Source organism: Apodemus sylvaticus, chromosome 1 (assembly GCF_947179515.1).
Source record: "Apodemus sylvaticus chromosome 1, mApoSyl1.1, whole genome shotgun sequence".
NCBI classification, from domain to species: domain Eukaryota; kingdom Metazoa; phylum Chordata; class Mammalia; order Rodentia; family Muridae; genus Apodemus; species Apodemus sylvaticus.
In genome coordinates this window covers 79,952,067-79,976,380 of record NC_067472.1, presented here as the reverse complement: position 1 = coordinate 79,976,380, position 24,314 = coordinate 79,952,067, and the positions used below count along the sequence as shown (strand labels likewise).

The 24,314-nt window shown below is 48.2% G+C and overlaps 1 protein-coding gene across 4 annotated transcripts in view; it reads left to right on the top strand.

Moving 5' to 3' along the window:
* The window catches only part of Katnip (katanin interacting protein), a 182,082-nt gene that overhangs the window by 134,684 nt on the left and 23,084 nt on the right, over window positions 1-24,314 (top strand). For all 4 annotated transcript variants that reach the window (XM_052199602.1, XM_052199577.1, XM_052199586.1 and 1 more), the window contains 4 exons: window positions 757-894; window positions 13,396-14,248; window positions 20,999-21,703; window positions 22,630-22,838. In XM_052199602.1, coding sequence (XP_052055562.1) covers window positions 757-894; window positions 13,396-14,248; window positions 20,999-21,703; window positions 22,630-22,838 — 1,905 coding nt within the window. The remainder of the gene's footprint in view (window positions 1-756; window positions 895-13,395; window positions 14,249-20,998; window positions 21,704-22,629; window positions 22,839-24,314) is intronic.

Below are 24,314 nucleotides of genomic sequence, written 5' to 3'. Positions count from 1 at the left end.
AGCCTTGGCAACAAGTGCCTTTACCCACTGAGCCATCTTACTAGCCCAGCTGCAGCTTTTGTTCCCATAGAATGTAGAAATATCCTAGGAGGCGACTGGAGCACAAAGTCCCCTGACTTGGCTTTACCCATATGCCACCAAAGCTCTCCCATGGGAAATGGTGTTGGTGAGGACAAAGATGGCAGCAAATGTCTGGCCCTGGTGCCATGTGTCCTCAAGGGCAACCTTGGCAACACTCTGACTGCCCCCTGCTCACACAGGAAATACAAACAGAAGCCCCCTGCCCTTGGAAACCCTGAAAGGAGCAGCGTGCCCCATACCACGGCCCTGTTCCAGCACATGGCTCAGACATTTCTTTTTCTCCTCTATTCTCAAATTTGAAAAATTCCATAAGGTTTGACCAAAGAAAATCAGAGGCTCTGCTTGCCAGATTAATGGAGCAGCGCCAGCAGAGGCCTCTCTAGGCCCTCCTGGCACCCTCCCCATACCCAGTGCCCTCCTCAGAGCCCATTAAGCTGATTAAAATAAAGCCTACTGCATTTTGAGTTCCATCTGGCTGGCAGCTTTTTGCGGGGACAGGGTTGTTGGCGCTATGAAGCATGAGTGGAAAGGGGTGAGAGCAGAGGGCAGTACTTACCAGAGATAAGGTGGCCCCGCCCAGGCCTTGGATGTCTGCTGCTTTTAATTAGCCACTGGCCTTTTCCTCTGAAGACAGACAGAAATGCCCCTAACAGTTCCCATCCGTTGGTGTTTCAGAGCAAGAAGGACCTGCCCGTGTGGACCTGCCCCTTCCACCCACCACTTCAGCTCTACTTCATTATTCACAACATGCGACAGCTTCGCGACTTCGGCCTGGCCACAGTCAAGGTTCGGAATTACTGGACAGCAGATGGGGTGAGTGGCAGGTCGGCCTCCTTACAGCTCACCTGTGGTGCACACACTTAGCAAACTTGCCAGTGGCTTGAGTTCTAAATGAGTCCTACAGGAGTCTCCCTGAGAGTCACCAGGTGCAGAATGCACAGCTCCTAAGGTTTAAGAAGTGACCACGATGACATTCTAGTTCCTGTCCTTCTGAAAAGATGAGCCTGTGTACTCAGACTCCACGCCCATTTCCTTAGCCACTGTATCTAGTTAATATGCAGTGATAGAGCTTGGAAAACTTGCTAGAAAGCAGAGGTCTTTTTTGTTTTTTGTTTTTTGTTTTTGAGACAGGGTCTCTCAATGTAGCCCTGGCTATCCTAGCACTGTCTATAGAGACCAGGCTGGCCTCAAACTCAGAGATTCTCCTTCCTCTACCTTCCGAGTACTAAAGATGCTCACTCCACTCAGGGCAGAAAGCAGACTTTTCACTGGTGATTTGGCAGGTGGGACAGGGATTCTGTGTGTCAGACCAGGCTCAGGCAAACCAGGCCCCAGAGGCTTGGAGCTAGCTCTTCATGGCTGGCTCTCCCCTTGGCTGCCGGCCCATTTGGTTCCAGAGTCCATCCTTGCTCAATACCCTATACTGTCCTGCCCTCATCCTCCTTCTCCAGCCTGTTCTTCATGAGTTGATCTGCTTTAGTTCTTCACCTATGTGGCCAACCAGGGGCTGTCTCCTCTGAGGAGACAGATACAAAAGGCACAGACTGCACTGGAGGCAACTGTGCTGAGCTGCTGACAGACATGGTGTAGACAAATCATGCAGTAGGCTGAAGCCTGAGCACGGTGGAGCAGGTTCCAGGTGGCTCACATGGAGGTGCCAGAGGAGCCCGCAGGCGCAGTTACAAGAAGGGCAGGGCGCTGTCAGGCTGCCCAGCTTCCTTCTTCAGTAGATGTGGGGACACAAGGCAAGACGGCAAAAGGAAAGATGGTGAGTGGAGCTGACCCCAGCCTCTGCCTTGATAAAAAGACACTATGGAACTGTGGGATCTGTGGCCATTAGTAAATCTGTAGCCAGAGAAGGAAGACACAGCTTTAGTGAATATCCTCCATGGAGGGCTTGGGAACTGGTATGGGACACGTTGATTTTATTTGTTCCTTCATTTGTTTATTTATTGAGAAAGGACTTTATTATATAGTCCAGGATGACCTGGAATTTACCCTGCAGCCAAATCTGTCCTTGGACTCTTAATCCTCCTACCTCTTAGCTCTCCAGTCTGTCTCCAGCAGCCCCTAGGGAAGCCCTGTCACACTCTCTCCTGCTTCAAAGCGTAGAGTCTGCCTTTGACCCAGAGAATCAAGGCCAAGCTGCTGGTGTGACCTCTGAGCCTCCTAATGTCCCTGCCTCCCCTTGCTCATGCCAGGCATTCTGAGTGCTGGCTGCTGTGGTCACACCCTTGTCCCCGCCCACCTCCTCATCTCACTCAGCTCCAGATGCTTGCCCTGCAGATTTCTCAAAAACCCAATCAATGCATTCTCCAAGGATCTATCCCTGCCCTTGAGCCATTTCTGGGCCTGTGAGCTTCCCCTGTCTTCCTCAATAAGTTCTGGACTCCAAGATAGTAGGGTCAGAGGTCTCTACCACTCATCTGTACCAAGGAGATGAGTAGTTGACAGACGGGTGAATGAATGAATGAATGAATGGGTGGGTGGGTTTGCTTTTCTGTAGTCCATGAGCAGCTACATTGCCCTGTCTCATACCCAGGTTGAGAGGGCACAAGGATTTGAGAGTTGAAGCAAAACTGACCTTCCTCCAAAAGAGCCCTTAATACCATCTTCCTCTCCTCTGTCCTCCCCCTTTCTTCCCACCCTCTACCCCGATCTTCTCCCCTCTAGTTCTTTACACAACCAGCCTCCACCTATGCCTAACACATGTCTTGATCACCCACCAAGTGCTGGACACCACAGATCTGAAGACCCCAGGTGGATACACTCTCTATGGGGCTACTCATGGGCCATATTATCCAGACCAGCAAAAGGAAACTCCCTTTGATTTTGTCTTTTGAGGTCTTTCTGTCTCAATAAATTCCTAAAATATAAATTTGAAAAAAGTAAGTGGGTTATGTAAGGAGAACCCCAAGGACCTGTGACCTGTGACCTGTGAGCTCCCTTCCTCCCTGGCTGTCTTTTGAGTGCTCAGAGCCCCATTCCCATGCTGCTAAGGGTCCCAGGTTTGTTGGCATTTTCTTGCAAGTGTTCCCCACATCTTATTCTAGAATGGGCAGTGAGCTGCTGCAACTTGCCCATGCCCATGCCCTGTGGCTCACCATGGCTTTGGGCACATTTTACACACTGGACCACCATACTGAGAAGCTGTGGGCCTCAGCCAAGGCAGGCCCTTATTCATCTGTACTTGGCCTCCCTGGGACATGCGGAATACTAAAAGGGAGGCTTACTATGGGTGGGAACATGGGGTTCTGACACCCAGGGCAGAGCATGGAGTGACACTGTAGAACACTGCTTACATGACACACAACCATCTGTTGCCAGAACTTACCAGTGGCAGAAAAACCCAAACAAATGCAGCTGTGGCTTGGTCGATTTAATATTCTCCAGAGAACACTATTGCTGTATGTTTTGGAGGAGATAAAATGAGAGTTTATAGGGAATACAGCTTAGCCTGCAGACACAGCTTGTTAATGCAGTGTTTTGTGTACGGGAGTCTGAGGAAGGAAAGTTAAGTGGGGCAGCAAGGCTGACTTGGAATGAGGAGAGTTCTAGAGATTGGAATGTGCTGCCTGTTACATCACTGGATTAACCTTTACAAGCCCCTTTCCTCTCGTTAGGTTGCACTGTGAGTGTGAGCTACTCTGAGAAGAGAGACTTGGTAGGGAAGAAAAGGCATGTCTGCTGTGACAGCTGTCATTTGTTCACTGCTCTAAAGTCAGGCCTGTGAGAGGCACATACATGTGTGAATGAGTAACTGGATGTGGAAGTAGCTTATCTGACCTCCAACCATCCTGTGGCTGGAGACAGTACTCCCTGCCTTGATGACGAAGAAGCTGAGTCTGGAAAAGTAAGACCCACACCACAGATGGCCTGGGTCTCTTTCACCAGCTGATTGGAGTGGGTGCCTGAGGTGCTGCCCTGAGAACCTTCCCTCTGGTCCATCAGGGTTCACTGTGATTGATAGGCAGTGTCTGCTTAAGGCAGGAAGAGGATAGGATAACATGTCTGCTATATCTTTTTATACTCCACACACGTAGAAGATTTACCCAGCTGGAAGGTACAAGGGACTAGACTGGTTAGGGAGTAAGAGGGTCAGATGGGTTTTCTTAGCAAAGTGACAGTTGTGGCAGGGAGGGAACCAGCAGTCTCTATAGTAGATAATAGCATGTCTGCTGTGGTTTGGAATAGACTCCATCTAATGGGAAGTTTAGAGCACTTCCTGGAGTAGTTTGAGTCTGGAAAGTCATCTATAGGTTCCTGATTTGAATGCTTGTTTCTCAGTGTGTGTGTGGGGGGGGGGGTAGGTTTTGGAGAGTTCTAGAGCTTTAAGAAGAGAGACCTGGCTGATGGAAGGAGGTCACTGGGAGAAGAACTTTGAAGATTAGCACAGTTGTAGTTCTAGACTCTGCTTCAAATCTGCTGTAATGAACTCTGCCAACTTTTCTTACTATAGTGAACTGAGCCCTCTGAGCCTATAAGCAAAATAGATTTTTTTTTCCATAAGCAGTTTCTGTCAAGTGTTTTGTCATAGTTATGAGAAAAGTGACTCACTGCCCTTTGAAGGGCTGGTTTGTTCTCATGAGGCCCTGTGCTAGCTCTCAGGTGATGGCTGGTTTAAAGAGAGCAAGCTCTCTGAGTTCTTTAGCTTTCTGTCCTCTTTGTGATCTCCCATCCAACACACCACTGCTATGATGCTCTCAGTTTTTTGAGATCTCCACAAAAGCTGAGCTGATGTTAGTACCTTGTCCTTGAAGCTCTAGAACCATGAGTTAAATAAACATCTTTTCTTGATAAAGATATGCAGCCTTAGGCAGCTTGCTATTATAACAGAAAACAGGCAAATGTACCATCTCCCCATGTTCCATTTTCCTTTAAGACAGTCTTGAGTTATCTGTGCTGTCTTTGTTAAGCACACTGCCATCCTCACCCTTAGTACCAAATGCAAGAGTCAGCTCCAGCCTAGACATCACAGGGAGTGAAATGTGGCCAGAGAAACTGCATTTCAACATTAATTCAAATTCCATTTTAAATAGCTATGTCCATCCAAGGTGGTGACTATACAATTGGTTGTACAGGTCCTAGTGCTTGGACTATAAGGAGCAAACAGATATGTCCCTGTGTGAATAGCCCTGCACCCTCTCAAAGGAATGCAAAGGTAAAACAAGGATGTTAGTAAATGTGAGAGTTCAGTGCTAAATGTTGTGAAGACACTGGGCTAGGGAAATGACTTGGCTACTGTTCTAATGCTGTGACAAAACACTATGGCCAAGGCAACTTATAAAAGGAAGTGTTTCATTCAAAAGGAAGAACTTATGGTTTCAGAGTGTTAGAGTCAGGATGGCAGAGCAAAGGAATTTATGTCTGAGAGCTCACATCTTGAGCCACAAATAGGAAGCAGAAAGGCACACTGGGAATGACTCCAGTCTTTTGAATCCTCAAAGCCTACTCCCAATGATACACCCCCTCCAACAAGGACACACCTCCTAATCCTTCCCAAACAGTTCCACCAGTTCAGAACCAAGTATTCAAATATAGAAGTCTATGAAGACCATTCTCATTCAAACTGCTGTAAAGAGTTAGGAAGAGGAGGAAGAGCCATTGGAAGAATATTCCTAGTAGGGGCATAGCAAGAGGAAATCCAAGGGCAGGAACATGCTTAGCAGTTACCAGGATAGAAGTCACATTAGTGGACAGAAACTGATAGACATATACAATCAAGGGGAGGCCCTAAAGGGAGGCAGAGCCAGGTTGTGTGGCCCTGGATGGTTGAGCCTTATTGGTAAGAGAATAGAGGTGTCATTGGAGCAAGAACCCCTATTAGAACTTTCCCACAAGAGGGCACTCTATGAAACCTTAGTCTTGTTACTTGATGATGTCAGTAATTGAGGCTTAATGGTGATGTGTTTGTGTGAAAGTAATTATTATTTTGCTCTAATCACCATACCATATTTTTTTCATTAATTTATCTATTCACTTTACTTCCCCATCACAGCCTCCTCTCCTCCCAGTCCTCCCATAACATGGCCACTCCTTCCCCCACCCCTCCCCTTCACCTTTGAGAAAGGGGAGGTTCTCCTCTGGGTATGAGTCACTGCGGAACTAGACACATTGTCTTCCACTGAGGCCAGACAGGGCAGCCCACTTAGGGGAGCAGGATACAGATAAGCCCCTGCTCCAGTTGTTGGGGGACCTGCATGAAGACCAAGCTGCACATCTGCTATACATGTGGGGGTGGGGCCTAGGTCCAGCCCATGTATGCTCTTTGGTTGGTGGTTCAGTCTCTGGGAGCCCCCAAGGATTCAGGTTAGTTGACTTTGTTGGTCTTCTGTGGAGTCCCTAGTCCCTCTGGGTTCCTCAATCCTTACCATTCCAAATTTAAACAGTCCAATTTGTCTCAAAATGGTTTTTCTTAAAAAAGAAAAGAATTTAAAATTTTGATTCTGATGATAGCAAACATTTAGTTAACTGAGGTACTAACCTGATGGCATTAAGCAAGGTACTGGTGAGCAGGGGACTGATGTTAGCATAAGGCTGAGATGTTAGTCTCAGAGGCTGGGCCTAGGCCAAGCTTTGCTAGCAGGTCAGGGACAAACTTATGATGGCTAAGGCCCCACAATCTTAGTCAAGAGTAGGGAGGGTGTGCTATGCAGGACAGCAGTGTGGCAGGGCAGCTGTGTTGCAGAGGGCGGCCATGTAGCAGGGCGCCGTATGGCAGGGAGGCTGTGTGGCAGGGCAGCCGTGTGGCAGGGCAGCCGTGTGGCAGGGCAGCTGTGTGGCAGGGCAGCCGTGTGGCAGGGCAGCCGTGTGGCAGGGCAGCTGTGTGGCAGGGCAGCTGTGTGGCAGGGCAGCTGTGTGGCAAGGCTAATCAGTGGTTGAATCTGAATACCGAGTCTCAGGAGCAGGGCTGTGGTGTCAGCTAGGATTGTCTCAGTAGCCACATTAAGTGACTCAGAGCTGAGTAGAGTGGCATATACCTATAATCCTAGCACTTAGGATTCTGAAGCAGGAGACTTGAGAATTCAAGGCTTGCCTTGATTATATAGAGACCCTGTCTCACAAATACCAATAACATCAAACTTGGCTAATCGCAAAAGACAACTCCTTGGTTTTAATGACAGAAATTTTATGACAGAAATTCTCAGCCAATGGTTCTCAACCTCTGGGTCACAACACCCTCCCTCCCAGAGGTTGTATATCAGATATTTACATTACTATTGATAACAGTAGCAAAACTGCAGTTATAAAATACATGAGGGTCTGTCTCAAAGGGCCACAGCATTAGGAAGGTTGAATCCCCGTGGTGTCACCAGGAATCTACCTCTCGCTGACATTGTCTTTACTGCCCTCTTAATGGCTTTATCTTCAGGCCCCCAAAAATGACTTCCTTTGGTGACATCAGGCCTACTCTTGATTTGGGTAGTCCCTGCAGAAAAACACTCTTCTTTGGAAAGATCAGAAGTGACCATTTGCCTAGATGTAGGGCTGGATCTGCACTGTCCACATAAAGAAGTAAGGGGAACCTCGTGACCACTCACCTTTGCTGAGTAGTAGGTGTGTTCATCGGAAGAGGCAGGGCAGTTATCTACTCCAGGCTAGGAGGAAAGTGGCCTTGGCAAGTTAATTGAGTTATCTAGGCTGGAATGATACTCATAATGCATTAAACAGGATTTATCATCTCAGTGTGTCTGGTTCTTAAGAACTGGAAAGAAGAAAGAGGGAAAATGAGAACTGTGAAAAGGACCGTGTGGCAGCCATGGGGCTTAAGAATGGGAACAGGAGAGTGTACCCAGCACTTGCACCCAAGTGCACACTCACAATGCTTCTAGGTGAGGCAGTCAGATGCATGGGATTTCTAAACACACTGGAATCTGGAGTGAAGAAAGAAGATCCTCAGCTGAAGCACTGGTTACTGGCCGTGGTGCAGAGGCGAGGATTTATAGGAGGAGATTTCCCCTAGATCATCCATAAAGGTATCCTTCTTCTAGAACTTTGCTGAGGAGAAGCTAAGGGGTGCTCACCTACAAGTCCCCAGCCCCAAGGCTGTGTGGTAGAGGTATGGATCCCATACATCTTCGCAGTGAGATTTGAAAATGTTTGTGTGGCCCAGCTACATAACAATGGACTTGTCTACCCACAGGTTCCCATTCCAGAATACATCAAGCAGCATAAAAAACAGTCAAGAAAAAAAAATCTCTGCAGTATATCTTTTTATCTTATTCTTCCCTAAACAATGTAGCATAACAATTTCCATAGCATTTACATTGTATTAGGCTTTATAAGTCACTTAGAAATGGTTTGGAGGAAGTAGAAGGCTATACATAGGTTATGTGCAAATTTGCAATGTTTTATACACAGGACTACAGCATGAGACAATGCTGGTACCCACAGGGATCCTGCAATAAATCCCCCATAGATACTGAGAGATGGCTATAGATAGAACAAAATCTGGAAGGGGTTGTGCGCATACACACACCCACTGCAAGGTGCCCAAGACCATTACCTCTAAGGAGGAAGAGACGGTATGTGGGGACTTAATTAGGAGACTGGGGGCTTAGCATTTCACCCACATGAATAATTCCGTCTGGACTAGCCACAGCCAGGGTTAAGCTCTAGCTAGACAAGAGGGATGAAGAAAAGTTTTAATGCTTTCTTGCAGGGTGTACAGAACTGTGGGACAGTGCAGACTTTTGTTTCTGTTCCATACTCACATATTCCTCATCAAAAAGGGCCACAGGGCCGGGCGGTGGTGGCGCATGCCTGTAATCCCAGTACTCTGGGAGGCAGAGGCAGGTGGATTTCTGAGTTCAAGGCCAGCCTGGTCTACAGAGTGAGTTCCAGGACAGCCAGGACTATACAGAGAAACCCTGTCTTGGAAAAAAAAACAAACTAAAAAAAAAAACAAAAAAAAAACAAAAAAATAAACAAACAAACAAAAAAAAAAAAGGCCCACAGATACCATAGTGTGGACTGGAAATATTTGAGATGCAAGCTGTAGGCCAGGCAGGGGCCTCCCCTTCTCAACAGCTACAACCAGCTCGTGAATCCCCCTGTTGCACAGAGCTTACCCTTCCCTTACCCCCCCCACCTGCCTTCCTATTTGCCACATTCGTAATTCTTAAGGTGATGCTGAGCAGTAAACATCTATGGTCAGGTGGGGCTCTCGACTGTTCACATAAGGGAAGCAGACATGTTTTGGGGGCCAGACATCTCATTAGGAAAGCTAGGTTGCTCATTCACCACTGTCTGGATTGGAAGCCCAACTATACTCTGCCACCTCTTTAAATGAGTGTTTCTGTCTCGCCAGATGTTTCCATGGTGGTAATTTTCAGAACTGCTCATTGAAAGCTGCCCGAGCCATCCCCCTCCACGAGCCATTTCCTGATTAATTCACAGCACACACTTGCTCTGTGCCTCCACAAAACAGAGCACACATCCATATAAACATGTAAAAGCCTGCTTTGAACATCGACTTTTCTGACAGCCAGCAAATAGTAGCCTGCCATCCCACAATTGGATGATTGAAGCCGAGTTCCTGTGGAGGGATTCGGGTTTGATGGCTCTCCTTCTGAATTGTTCTGCAAACCTGTCTGGGATGATCTAAGAATTTAGTTAGAACATGCAGATTTGGCTTGCAGGGAGGATTGAGGGTGGGTGGATAGGCTAGCCCTGGGGCCTCAGAGCCCACACATGCCAAACACAGATTAGAAGCCAAAGCAAATCAGGAGTGGCCTAGGGTGGGGTATGGAGGGGTAGCCACAGGCTGCTACCTTTCTATTCTTTGATCTTAGGAGAATGTCCAAGCTAGTCACAGGTCCCTGATGATGGCTGCGATCCTACTATGTGCGGTATCTTCAGGCAGTTATGGAGGACCTATTCTGACTTGGAGCTTCCCCTGGTTAGGAGAGACAAATTAGCAGCCAGGCCAGGCATGAGGGTAGAATTCAATCTCAGCACTTGTAATGTGAGATCTCAAGTCTGAGGCTCTGTCTGGAATGAAAAAGCCCCCTTAGTCAGCTATGATGGTACACACCTCTAATCTCTCACTAGAGAGGCAGAGACAGACAGATCTCTATCAGTTTGAGGCTTGCCTGGTATACATAGTGAGTTCCAGGACAGCAAAGGCTACATACCTTGTCTTCAAACAAAAAACAAATAATCAAAAAAAGCCCTGCCCCTAACCCTCCAGAAATGCTGATGAGAGAGACCATTTCAGAGACTGAGGAACTCAAGAGCATCAGGATATAGAAAGGAATGGGTGGGGTGTTTTTTAAAGTGTTGAGGAGTCTGTGAGGGAAAGAAGAGTCGGGCTGTGGCATCAATGAGCAGTGTATGGCAGCAAGCAGACCTGGCCCTGGGACTATAAATAGGTAGGTAGGGTTGACAGCACGGAGTCACTGAGTGATTTAGGCAGGAGGTTGCTGTAGTGTGACTGAAGTTGTTTTTAAGTAAGTCTGACTGCTGTGTGGGAAATGAAGTGTGTGTACAGGGTGACAGTGTGAAGTGGGAGCAGAGAGACCAATTAGTTGATTCTGGTGTCTCTGGAGAGATGACAAAAGGCCTGCACTGGGGCAGCAGTGTCTGTGGAAAATAAAGTCAGACTGGAGAGGAAAGAGACAAGGAACTCCTTGGCAGGTTAGATGTGGTGGGGCAAGGACAGGAGGTCAGAGGGGAGCCTAGGATTTGGGAAGATGACTGACTAGCAGAATTGTGTTGAAGGGGCGAGGTTTGAATTGAGGAAGTGATATAGAACTCTGTTGGGAGTTGTAACTCTAGCACCTAAGAGTCAGAGGCTGATAGACCCTAAGTTTCAAGGCCAGCCTGGGCTCCATTCCTATATTGTTTGTTTAAGTATTTGATGGATCTGAAGCACATATAGGTTGAAATTCCCGAGAGAGAATGCCAGTCATCTCTTTAGGCCAATGGAGAGGTTAGGACTAGAGAGTCAGGGAATGGGCATCTTTGGATCATAGAGGCATTCAGAGTCCTGGGCCATGCTGAGTACAAGGCACTCAAGAACTAGCCTTAAACCTAGAGCAGCCCAGGCACTGAGGCTCAGATGGACTGGTGGGGGGTGCAGGAGTCTGGGCAGGAGAGTAGCCAGCTAGGCAGAAGCCAGATACCACGGGCATAGGCATATCATCACTAAATCCCAGCCAATGGCATGGTGAAGGAGGAACAACAGCTATCTATCCTACCTACTGAGTCAGGTGTGGCAGGGGGGCAAGAGATACCCTGGCTTTGGACTTGGGTCAGACCCTGTAACCCACTGCCAAAGCTGAGAAAAGGGGTTTGTCATGGTGACACAGAGCACAGGGGTATGCCATTGCCCTGGCTCTGGTGCATTGACACAGTGGATTCTACACTGAGTTCAAACAGGAACCTGTTGAGTGGGAAGGCAAGAGGCAAGAAAGAGGGGAAAGGGTGACAATGATTGCTTCACTGTAGGTGTGACAGCAACTTGTGAGTACTTCTGTAGAATAGAATACTCAGCAGTCGGACAGGAAGAAAACCTTAGACTTTCACAATTCAGATGCATCTCAGAGTAATTATGCCTAAGTGAAAAAGAAGCCAGATAGAAAGAGGTACACATTACAAGCTGTATGTCAAAATTCTAGAAAATGTGTTACTTTATAAAAAGAGACCTGATGAGGTGTCTCAGTGGATAAAATTGCTTCGTGTCAAGCCTGATGACCCAAGTTCCATCCCGTGTATACACACAGTGCAAGGAACTATCTTTCCCAGCTTGTCCTCTGACAGAACATGTGTACACCACACACACACACACACACACACACAGAGAGAGAGAGAGAGAGAGAGAGAGAGAGAGAATAATCAGTGGCGATGGTGAGCAGGTGGGTGGCTGTCTGGGAAAGCAGGGAGGAAGAAGGGTTTCAGAGTGTATCACTTGGGGGTGATGGGTGTGTTTGTTATCCTAAGTGTGGAGATTGTTTCAGGGAGATGTACCAAGTAGCTGTAAAGAGGTGTTTACTGATTGATATATGAATTATATTCTTTGATAAAGCCTGGAAAGAGTTCTACCACAGAAAGGAGGGAAATAACCAGTATTTGGAGAAGGGGTGATCTTACTTTAAGCATGAATACATGCACATTAGACACATGCATGAGAAAGGGTCATGAATTTAGGGAATGAGGGGATAGGAACCTTTCTGTGACGGTTACTATGTCATGCTGGCCTGTCCTTCTCCACATCTTGGTGCAATGGAAACATCTAGAAAAGTTGGTAGTAGAGCAAGGATTCCCTAGAAACTGCCGTATCAAGGCTGCAGCCTTGGTCCCTGCTCCGTCCCTTAGGTCTTTCTTTGACTGCAGCTGAAGTGAGTGCATCCCTGGCGCTGGCAGGGCTGCTCAGCACTGCTTGCTGTGCTACCTGCTGAGGGACATGCCCAACTTGGGATGTGTGAGGGCATTGCTGCCCCAGGGGCCACCTTTAGCAAGCAGTGAACAAATGCACTAACTTCTGTCTTTGGGACATAACTTCCAAAGTACTCGCCCTGGGTTCCTCGGAGAGTCCCAACAGGAGGGCACCCCAATTGCCCCCAGCTGTGAAGTCTTCAGGCACTTTTGGGAGCATCTTCCTACCCTGTGTTACTTTCCCTACTTCCTGTTCACACCAAGTCCTTGCCTTCAGCTCTGCTTTTAAAATACTCAATATGAGATATCCAAGGAGTCCAGGAGACTGCATTTGAATGCAGAAGCCCTGGGAACCACACTGCATTTTAGTTTACGTAAAATACATATATTTGGGGGATTGTTTGCTTGGTTTTTGTTTTGTTTTGTTTTATTTTGTTTGAGATGAGAATCTCACTCTGTTGCCCATGCTGGTTTTGAACTCACTGTGTCCTGGGGCCTGGGAAGTGCTAGAATGATGAGCATATGCCACTACACCTTTAGAGACTGGCTGAGCAGTAAGGAGTTGAGAGGGTTCATAAGGGAGCATGGGCGTCTTTGCTCCTGTAGGAGGTTAACTCTGGTGGCAGCATGATCAGGTGGCAGCAGCAGGAGACCAGGAAGCAGTGAAACCAATTAGTGGGCCATTACCAATGTCCTGATGTCCTGACAGGAGGTGATGAAAGCCAAGACAGTACTGAGGCTGCCTCTTTGAGAAAGGTCTTTGATTTGTAGAGTATGTATGGCCTTTCAGAGAGAGGAAAGGCAATCCATTTCACAGGTGCTAGTGCAGCTCTAGAGAGGTCACATCTCTAGCACTTTACATTTCTGTTTGAGGTATCTTCCTCTTCCACAGTTTGACACATCAGTCTGATGACACATGCTTTCTTTTGTATTCAGGATCTTGACATTGGTGCTAAGAACGTGAAACTCTATGTCAACAAAAGCCTCATCTTTGATGGCGTGTTAGAGAAAGGAGAAGGTGAAGCCCCTTTTGATTGTACCATCCCTGTTGACCTTCAGAGAGAGAGGAATGAGAGCCCAGAGAAGGCCGTAAGCACTGGCTGGAAAGAAAGCAAAGGTGCCCTCAAGATGGCTGCCTTGAGTGAGGCTAAGGAGCCTGGGCTCAGCTGCTCACAGCCAGCTGAATCCTTGGATCTGACAGTTTCCTCACAAGGAGACTTCCTTGGTGAAAAGGTGAATTCTACATATTGCCCGAAGAACAGTTTGTCCAAGTTACATGAAGATATAAGACTGTTGGCGACCCCTGCCTCTATGGGTGATGGACCCAGTGTTCCTTCTTCCTCCTCTCCTGGGAAATGTCTTCCTCTAGAAGAGGAACCCTCTTTGATCCAACAGCTGGAAAACCTCAGAGGGAGGAAAACCCCACACTGGTTACAGCCTTCTCTAGCAGGGATGGACAAGAAACAGACAGTCAGGAAGCCCAAACCCCTATGGCTCAGTCCTGAAAAAGATCTGGAACAAACGAGTAGGCTTCCAGCTGATGATGTCATTAATGATGCTCCTGGAGAGGTGGAGGCCAGGGAAAAAGGCCCTCGGCGTGAGCAAGGGAGGGCTAGCAGCTGGAATGTCATCACTGAAGAGAGACCCCCCAAGGCATCCTCAAAAGCCTGTGCCAATGACTTAGACATCTTTAGCCAGCCTCCTAACAGGGATCGCCCTGCTAGTGGGAGGAGGGCCCTGAAGAAGGATGCCAGCAGTAGCCATGGTGATGACCGGCCAGCCAGCAAAGGTAAGCTTCAAGCTGCCCGCATTGGAATGAAACCATTTGTTTCCCTGGACCATGCTTTCCTTATCTAAAATCCAGGGGGCTGTTCTCAAGTAGGAGGTCACAAATCTACTGTCTCAGCCAGAGAGGTGGTATAAATGAGGTAGCCAGGTATAAATGAGCTGCCTATTAAACTCCTAGATATGATTGTTGCTGGCACCAGGATGGCTGGCACCTTTGCCAATTTTTGCACTACAAGATTTTTCTAACCTGGACTTGATTCTCCACCTTTGATAAAGACATTAGTCCCTAGTAACTTACCAGAGTCTGTAATGTGAAGGCCACAAGGCACAAGGCCATTGGAAGGAGGCAGCCTCCACTCTGCAGTCTTGTTGCTGGCCTCTAGGGAGGCATGGCTGGTGTGCCAGTCTGCTTTTGCTTTTGCTTTTGTCAGTACAAACTGGAGTATGGAAAAGTCTTGCTTTACAGTGTTAGCAACTGATGGTGATCTGTGTATTTAAAAGAAATTGTCAAGGCTCAGGCCTGTAATCCCAGCTACTCCAGAGGCTGAGGCTAGAGAGTTACAAATCCAAGGCCTCCTTAGGCTTCAGAGTGAGTTCAAGGCCAGCCTGATCAACTTAGTGATGATACCTTGTCTCAAAATATAGAGGCAGAAGGCCTGGGACAGCAGCTCAGTGAGGCAGGGCCCTGGGCTTAATTCCCAGGATTAAAATAAAAACAAAGAGTTCAGGTGAGACTGGTGTAATCTTTGCAGTGGGTGGTTATTCATGTCCTGAATATGAAATGGGCTCAGGGTGTGGCCTTCACATATCCATCCTGGGTAAGAGAGCCCCAGGATCCAGGCACTGCGTGTCCATCCTGAGTAAGGTGGCTATTATGAAGGGAATGCTGTGTCCATCTATGTAAGAGGGAAGCAGGGTGGGGACAGGTAGGGACATAGACTTGCCCCTGTGTTGTGGAGTACCTTATTAATTAATTAATCTGAAGGAATCTGGCTTTGCAGGCACTTTGCTCTCTGAGCCTCAGTGTCTGCACCTCTAAGACAGGATTGAAGCACTCTTCTTAGCGTTGTGAGGGACAAACAAGACAGGGGCTTTAATGAAGCAACAGAGCTTGCCTGGTTCCTGGGAATGTTCAGCAAGTAATGAGTGTGACATCAGCTTGTGCCTTGTACCACCCCACAGACCTGGCCTCAATTTTAACTCCTTTCCCCTGTTCCCACAAAGCCTCCACAAAGCACTCCCTTCCTCATTCTAGGTGGTCATATGAGATCTGTAGGCCACGCTGGAAAGGTCCCTGGCCCAGAACATGAGGTGGTTAATGCTTCTGCTCCATCATGTACAGCCTGTATCACCTACGCTCTGAGTCTGCCTCATGGTGTGGCCACAGGAATCCCTGTTATCCACCTTAGTGAGTCATCTCAGGTCACTCCATCAGCGAGTGTCTGCTTGGTTCCTCTTGTAGCCCTCAGAATCTGAGGGTTCCCCCCTCCTCTGGCTGTCTTCTGGGTCTGTGCTGCCACTCACCCTTCATCTAGACTCTGAGACTGGGTAAAGTGGGAGATCAGGAAATCCCAGAAGGGCATGGTGGGGCTAAGCCTGAAACCTCTACTTTCAGGGAGCTGAGGCAGGACTATCACCAAAACAGGCCTCTGCTATATAGAAAGGCCCTGTCTCAAGAAAAACATTGAAATGGTCGAGGGTGAGGGGATTAATTGGCAAGTACTTGAGAACCTGATTTGGATGCCCCAAACCCACCTAATTCCATCTCCAGAGAAGGCAGAGGCAGGAGGATCTCTTGTTGGCCAGTCAGTCTAGCCAAATAATGATATCCAGGCTAGTGAGAGACCTTGTCTCAACAGAGATGGGCTTTCCCTCAAGATGATAACCAGGTTATCTAGCCTACACAGGCATGTAAATCTGTATACATGGACACACAATTATATGCATACACTAAACAATATACTCAGGCCTTCTAAGTATGAAAGCCTGGCTAAGGTGACATGCTGTGGGTCAGGACAGGGGTGACAATCAGGCCTGTGTCCACGTGTTCTTTGCTAAGGTCTGGTCCAACCTTAATGATACTGAATCCTTTTGACAGCCCCATCTTACAGATATAAAATGTGAAATTTAAGTAACTTCTAGAGATTCCTTTCCCACAACCAGAGGGCCTAGTTTAGAATTTGAACCACAGTGGATCAGTCCCACCATTCGGAGCCTATTAGCATAACTGCCAACACTCACTGAATGGCCAGCCAGGCTTTAAACAGACGTGGAGCTGCTGGGAGTTCTTGGTGTCAGGCAACAGTCCAACTGTCCAAGTTCAGAGGCCTCAATCTCACTTGAATTTCTTGCCAGGAATTTTCCTGCTTGGCTCAGTGACACATCAAGAATCAAGTCCTTGAGATTTAATGCTTGTTAGTCAGTTTAACTAACAAGGAAAGTTGTTTAGAAATAGTGTTATCACCCATTACCCAATTTCAAAGCCCACTGCCTGGGCCTCTGAGAAGCATGCCGGCTGAGTCCACCAAAATGCTGGTGGAGTGATAAGCTTCACAGAGCTCCCATGGTGAGTCCACCACAGGGCCTTTACCATGGCCCAGCAGGGAATCATATTTTACTATGCCATTTCATTCTAGAAGTGGAGTGTGTTGGCCACAGAGGGATGAGGTCTGGTCAGCCTTTTCCGTGAGCAGTGAAGAGGAGTAGGTGGAGACTTCAGGGTACTCCAAAGTACCAAAGGCTAGTAGCACCCTCTTCCCTCAGTTCTCCTCACAAGTCCAGCAGACCACCTTTATCTTTCTAGTTTGTTCACAAGCAGACAAAGGCCTTTCAGCCCCAAGTGACTGAGTGCTGGCTCTGGGCCCTGCAGCCAGTGCTGGAGTCTCAGGGGATGCTGACTGGTAGACTTGGGTCAGCTGTCCAGACCTTGCCCAGTCAGCAGTGGCCAAAGCAGTGGCAGTGGAAGGAAGGTATTGTGTTATATTTCCTCTTGTCCATTCTTGATTCCTGTGTTAGTGGCCATTGACATAGATGTGGTGATGGTGATGAGAGGGCAGTTTTATAAGCTCTGAGCTTCAGCTGTCCATCTGACTGCACACAGGAGGAGTCTTTTGGCATCTTGAATCCTGTCATTTCATGATCTGAGATCCTTCTAGACTTTGTAGACTTCAGATAGACACCATTGCTTTGTGCTGCTCATTTGGGTTTAGGACTGGAGCTGGGAACATGGCTTAATAAGAGAGTGTTTAACATGTGTTTCATCCTCAGTACCACAAAAAAGTAAACTGGAATCTTCTGTCGAACAGATTTAGGATAGGGTTGTCAGCAGTGACAGGCCAAACCTTAGCTTAGTCCCAAGTAGTAGTGAGAGCATGTTCCCAGCAGAGACACACAGGGAGACATGTGGATGTCCAGCTGCCACCACACCCAACAGGGCCTGGAGAAAGTCTAGACTACTCCTTTTAGAACCAAGTATGCGACTCAGGGAGGAGTCTGGAAGGCAGACTCAGAAGGAATTCCAAGTCCCTGCTCCCTGGCACAGGCATGGCAGCCAAGTTCCTGATGTGTGGCGCATAGTGTTTCCTGGCGTGCTTGTAGGCCAACCCTGCCATTGCTTTCAGTCAGAGGAATTCAGATCACAGAGACCTGAGTGATGACAGCCTGTGCTAGATCCCCTTCTGCCACATATCACACCAGTTCCTGGAAGGAGAGAATATGGGGACTTCTGGGTTCTGTATTGGTGGCAGATAGGAAGATGGAGACAGGGCAGGCATGGAGAATTTGCAGGTTATAACCTCCAGTCTGATCCAAGAGACCGAAGGCAAGAAGCTAATGTTGACAGGCCTTCCTGTGCCAGCAAACACTTCCTAGGTATTTCTAGCACCTCATGTTTTTTGTGCATGGCACTGGGTCATGCCAGGGAGCAAGGAAGAGGGTGGGGGCACCAAAAGAAAGTGAGCATCTTGAGGAAGAGCTGTCCCAGCAGAGGGCAGAGAAGGACAAAGCCCCACTGAAGAAGACATCTGGTGGGGTGGAGCAGAAGAGCAGCAGCTGGGGGAGATGGGAGTTGCAGAACTAGGAAGAGCCACAACAGGGCTTGTGGCCACAGTGAGCAAAATCATTTTTATTCTTGGCATGAAAAATGATCGTGACAATGAAAATAGCATGTGACAAACTGCTGTAGGCTCATGGCTCAGAGTGTTAAAGTGACCAGAGCACACAGATAGCATGAGGTGCTAGAAATATCTAGGAAGGGTTTTCTAGGACAGAGAGGCTTCTTACCTCTAATCCCTCAAATCAGTGTGGAGGCTGTCATCTGCGATTCTCCCATGCCTGCTTTGTCCCCTCTTTCCTGTCTGCCACCAGCAAAGAGCCTAGTAGTCTTGTCACTGGAATTGGAGAAACCTGGCAGAACGTGATCTGAGGTTGGACAGTGCCCATGTGGCGCACAGACCATGGGCTAAGAGTGGTGGCTGGGTAAGAGCAGAACAGGATAGAGCCAAGGATCAAGTAAGCCTCTGCTCCTCCTAGACTGCAACAAGAAGGTGGCACCACTGTGATAAGAAGCTTTCATAGGTTGTATATGGTGGGCATACCTGTGTCCCTGAAACTCTGGAGGCTGAGGCAGGAAGATCACAGTTTGAGGCCAGCCTGAACAATGTAATGAGACCACATCTCAAAGGGTTGAGGAGAAAGAAGCAAAGAAAAAGAGAGGTATGGGGAGAAAGAAAGAGAAAGGAAAGGAAAAGAAGCAAAAGCTAGCTCTCTGGGTCAGGGAACTAAAGTGATATGATTCCTAAACCACTGGGAGACAGACTGTCCAATGCAAGACCTTTGTCTGGGATGTCATGAATGAAGTGAAGACTGAAAGTCATTGTCACTTGCTGTAAATGGAGAATTCTGAGATTCATAGATGTCTTTGGCATTCAAAGTGCAAAAAGCTACCAGGGCTCTTGGGAATAGGTGGATGCAAGAGCTCGTATAACACCATCAAAGTTTCTCTGTATCTTTTGGTTCCCTCTCCCAAGTTGGCATCATTTTAGACAGGTTCCCCATAGTGTAGTCAAATTGGTCCCCACAGTTCAGCCCTATATCCTGTCAGTCTGGCTCAGCCAGGGGAATGACAGCCCCTGAGCTTCCATGTGAAAAGCCTCAAAGTGGTATGGTCTTCAGAAAGCTGAGGCTCGATCCCCAAAGAAGGGAGGCTGAGTTCAGGGTAGAGTTGAGAGGCCACTATTGAGACAGGATACAGGATGTCTGTACAGAAAAGGCGGAACAGGGCATGATGGGAGGGAACCACAGGAGTTGGTACCCTCCCCTTTCTAGACGAGGGAGATTTAGATATGTCTGCAGGCAGAGCAAGCAGCGGAAAGCACTGGAGGAAGCAGTGTTGGAAGATTCTAGAGAGAGAAGTAATTGATAGTGTCGGGCTCCTGAGAGCACAGGCAGGGAGTGGAGTGCAGGCACTGCCCAGTATGAAAGGAAGCAGTCTGGGATGCCAGTGCTGCAGCTGGGCCACTGCATATCACAGTGACATCTTTGCATGACTGGCCGTGCTTGGTTGCCAGCAAGAGCCACTGCCTGATGGTCACACTGAGCTCATAGACCCTGAGAGGGGGCTTCAGAGCCTTCCTTGAAGTACTGGTTGAGTTCTCATGTCCAGGATTCAGGCTTTGTCCATACGTGGGAGCAGACAGATGCCTTACCCTTTAATACACTTGGTGAAGCTGACTGCTTTGAACTTGTGATCCTACTGCCTCCACAGACCAGTGCTGGTACTCTGACTTAACATTCTTTCTTGAGCATTCATCCCGCTGTTAAATAATGTCGTGTCATGCTGCCAGAGCCATGTGACTGGGCAAACCTCCAGTGCAGTGCACAGTGCAGCCTACACTGTGACCAGCTCAGACCCCATGGGCCATGATATGTCTCTGGCTATGGGAGTCTCAAGGTGGGATGATTTCTGGTAAAGTTTCTAATGCCAAAATAGCCTTCCTGGCTCAGCTTCCTGTCACCATGGTACTCAAGATGAACAAATTTCAAAGGAAATAGATCATTGTGACCCATAGGTTGAGACTCGGGCCTGAGCTATCTGTCCATGTTGCTTTGGGCCTACGGAAGGTAGGGTGTGATGGCAGCGTGTGGTGAAGGAAACTGCTCACCTGATGGTAGCTGGAGACTGAAGAGAGGGAGCACAACCCAGAGTCCCCTTCAGGGATGTGCTCTCACATAGTAAAGGCTCCAACCTTCCCAGGATGGATGCTAAGCCTGAAACATACTAGCCTTTGGGCAACATTCATGATTCAAACTGTAGCTCTTCTCCTTATTTGAACAACAGTTGTACTCCTAGAAAGTTCAACGTCTATTAAAAATACTTCCAAAAAGAGGATCTAGACTTGGGTTATGATAAACAGTTCCTTGTCAAAAGCAACACTGAAGATCATGTGGGACAGGAAGCCATAGTCACCTAGACCACCCTGAAGTTGTGGAGTACTCATGTGGACCATCTCCGTGTTGTGGAGTACCTTATTAATTAATTAATCTGAATGAGTCTGGCTTTGCAGGCATTCTGCTCTGAGCCTCAGTGTCTGCATCTATAAGACAGGATTGTCTTCCCTTCTTAGAATTGTGAGGGACAAACAAGACAGTGGTTTTAATGAAGTATCAGAGCTTCCCTGGTTCCTGGGGAATGCATGAGTCAGTTTCCAAGGTGTGACACTAATAGGGTGTCCCCTCCTGTGTTCTCTTTCAGAAGACACACAAGCCACCCAGACACTGCCTTGGTTGCAGTGGTATGGTGAGCAGGAACATGCACTGCATGCATCATGGGACTCCCTCACTGCCTTCGACCGTGCCCACCGGGGCCGAATCTCTGCCCTGGAGCCACAAGGGGACATCCTAGATGAGTTCCTGAAGCAGCAGAGGAGTAGCCGGCATGAGGAATCCCCAGCCCCTTGCAGAGAGGAGGAGCCAGAGCCCTCCACAGAGACAGATGGCGACAACGACTTTAAAATCCCAGTCCTCCCTTATGGACAGCACTTGGTTATTGATATCAAGTCTACATGGGGAGACAGACACTATGTTGGCCTTAATGGCATAGAAATATTCAGCTCCTCAGGGGAACCAGTACAGATTTCCAGCATTACAGCAGACCCCCCTGACATCAATATTTTACCAGCTTATGGGAAAGACCCACGTGTAGTCTCCAACCTCATTGATGGGGTGAACAGAACCCAAGATGACATGCACGTCTGGCTGGCCCCCTTCACACCAGGCATGACCCACACCATCTCCATTGAATTCACACACCCTTGCCAAGTTGCCCTGATTAGGATTTGGAATTACAATAAGTCTCGAATCCACTCCTTCCGAGGTGTGAAGGACATCACGATGCTGTTGGATACTCAGTGCATCTTTGAAGGAGAAATTGCCAAAGCCTCAGGAACCCTCATGGGAGGTACAGTATATCTGTGGGGATTTTCTACAAGTCCATGTTTGCTATTCACTGAGGCATGGAGTGGAAACCCATGAGCTAGGCCAGGACAGGTAAGGTCTTCTTAGACCTGAGGTGTCCCCCTCACCTCTTCCAGGATGGGTGGGCCAGAGTTGGCCCTCTAACACTAAGTGTCTATCTAGAGACTAGGATCTTGAACCTGAGAAGGGGCTTTTCTGCAAGTTCAGAGTCATGAACTGTAGCATCTTTCTTGCCTTAAGGCAAAGGGGTGGGATATTTAGGGAGTCCATGGGCCAGCCTGCCATTGGAGCCCAGCTCCCCAGGTTGGGAGAATACCCGCACCTTCTGGGGGAGGTGCTTTATAAAAGAGCCCACAGGAAGCCAGTCTAGGCAGTGTACACCTGTAATTCCAGCCCTAGGGTTATGCATGGATGGTAAAGTCACCCTCGAGACCACCCCCTTCCATACACACTATTTGAAATCCTGCTTCACCAAAGACTCTAGCTCCTGTGAGCTATAGACTAAGTTCGGGGGCAGTCGGCATCTTAACAAGGCTGTCTTAAGAGTTAAAGCAAGGGAAGTCTGTGGCTATAGGTCAGTGGTACACCTCTTGAGTAGCATGTGCAAGGCCCTGGGTCTTGTATCCCCAGCACTGCAGAAACAGGCTCAGGGATCTGGGTTGGGCACCCAGTGCCTCACACATACCAGGGACATGTATGGTGAGAAATAACACGAATTTTTGCTCTATGAGGTCCCACCACTGTGACTGTCAGCTTGATGAAATATGGGGCCTGAGCTATTGGCTCATATCAAGAACTGTCAGTTGCTTGAGACCACATAGCGTTTGGGACACTATGACATGTTATGGATGGCAGATCACTAGGGCCTGGGGCCAGCTGAATCTTCTCTCTTCTTGGTGATATGCCCAGCCCCCGAGCACTTTGGAGACACTATTCTCTTCACCGTGGATGAGGACATCCTGGAGGCCATATTCTGTTTGGATGATACTTTTGACATGGATGCTGAGAGCCTGTGTGGCCTTCAGCCTGAAGAGGCGCTAAGGAGGCCCAGCACTGCTGACGGTGAAGCTCAGGATGAAAGGCCTTTCACACAGGCTGGCTTGGGTTCCCAGGACCAGGTAGGACTGGAGTGGGCTGGGGGAGTACCTCTAAGTGGATTCCTTTTGTTGTTCAGGTCAAAGTCTCACTATGCAGCACAGCCTGGCCTCCAGCTCACTCTTTTCCTGCCTCAGCCTCCCAAGTAGTGGGACAGCTCCTAAATGGATTACTGCTCCCGACTCAGAGCAGGGAGGGAAAGGAAGACGGATGTCCTTATGCTGCTGGGGCTGCTGCCTTGAGAGTTCCCATTTTTTCTATTTCATTTTCTAGTCAGTATTTCATATTTCACTTTCTAATTATTTTTTTAACTGAAGTGAAGTAAGGATTCAAATTTTCATCAAAGCCAGGAATCATAGGCTGGATGTTGGGCTCAGTAACGCATATATATAATTTAGAGGTTGTGTTGTCTTTGGGGAGAGGGGTGTGCCCGGGGCTGCTTCAGATCACTCACCATTGTGAGTAGAACAGAAATGCCTGAAGGAGGCAGGCTTTCAATTAAAACAATGAGCAGAGTATTCAAGGGGGCTTCCCTTCTCTGAGAAGAAGGGAGAGGGTAGTGAGGAGAGGGATTTGTAAGGGCAGGACTGGGAGCAGAAGGGAGGAGGCTGCCATGGAGGTGTAATGGGGAAAAAACACAGAAAGGAAAAAAAGTTTAAGGCAAATCAGGGTTGTAGAATGAGTTCAGAACCATTCTGGCCAAATTAGAGAAACTCTGTCTCAAAATAAAAAGCAAAAAGAAGACTGTAGCTGTAGTTCACTGGGAAAGTACTTGCCTGGCATGCTTTAGGCCCAGGTTCTACCCCTGGACTGCTTATAAACCAAACAGTGAGCCCCGCTGGTTGCCTGAGCACATGCCCTACCCCAAGCTCACTAGTGACACAGGCTTTGTAAGCCCAGCCCCAAGATGACCTCATATAAAATAAGTCGGGACTGAGGTACTGCTGAGGGCATGGATTAAGTGCCTTAACTGAGGGTATACCACGAAGGTATCAAAGCCAGAATTGGAGTGCATAATGCTGAAGAAAATGGACAAGAGTGAGCCCATGTTGGGGTCCGCTGATGAAATGGAGAGGCCCTGGGGTCTCGGGAGGGTCCTGTAATTCAGAGGAAGAGGAAGAGAAAAAAGATGGATAGGACAGCCAGAAGCCCCAGGAGACAGACTGGTCCACAGAAGTGTGTGAGGAAGGCAGGCAGCTGTCATGGAGACCAGATCCATGCTCAGTCAAAGCCAGGCAGGCATGGTAAGATGGCCACGAACAGGAGCCTAAGAAGGGACTGCCACTCTGCCCAGTGACAGCTCATCATCCATTGCTGCCTGTTCTCATGATCTTTTCAAAAGAAGCCAGAAATCTGGGTCTTAGATGATCTAAGTTTAAAAGTGGCCATTACATGCCAGGGAATCCTCTGGGTATATGCCCAGGAGTGGTATAGCAGGGTCCTCCGGAAGTGACGTGCCCAGTTTTCTCAGGAACCCCCAGACTGATTTCCAGAGTGGT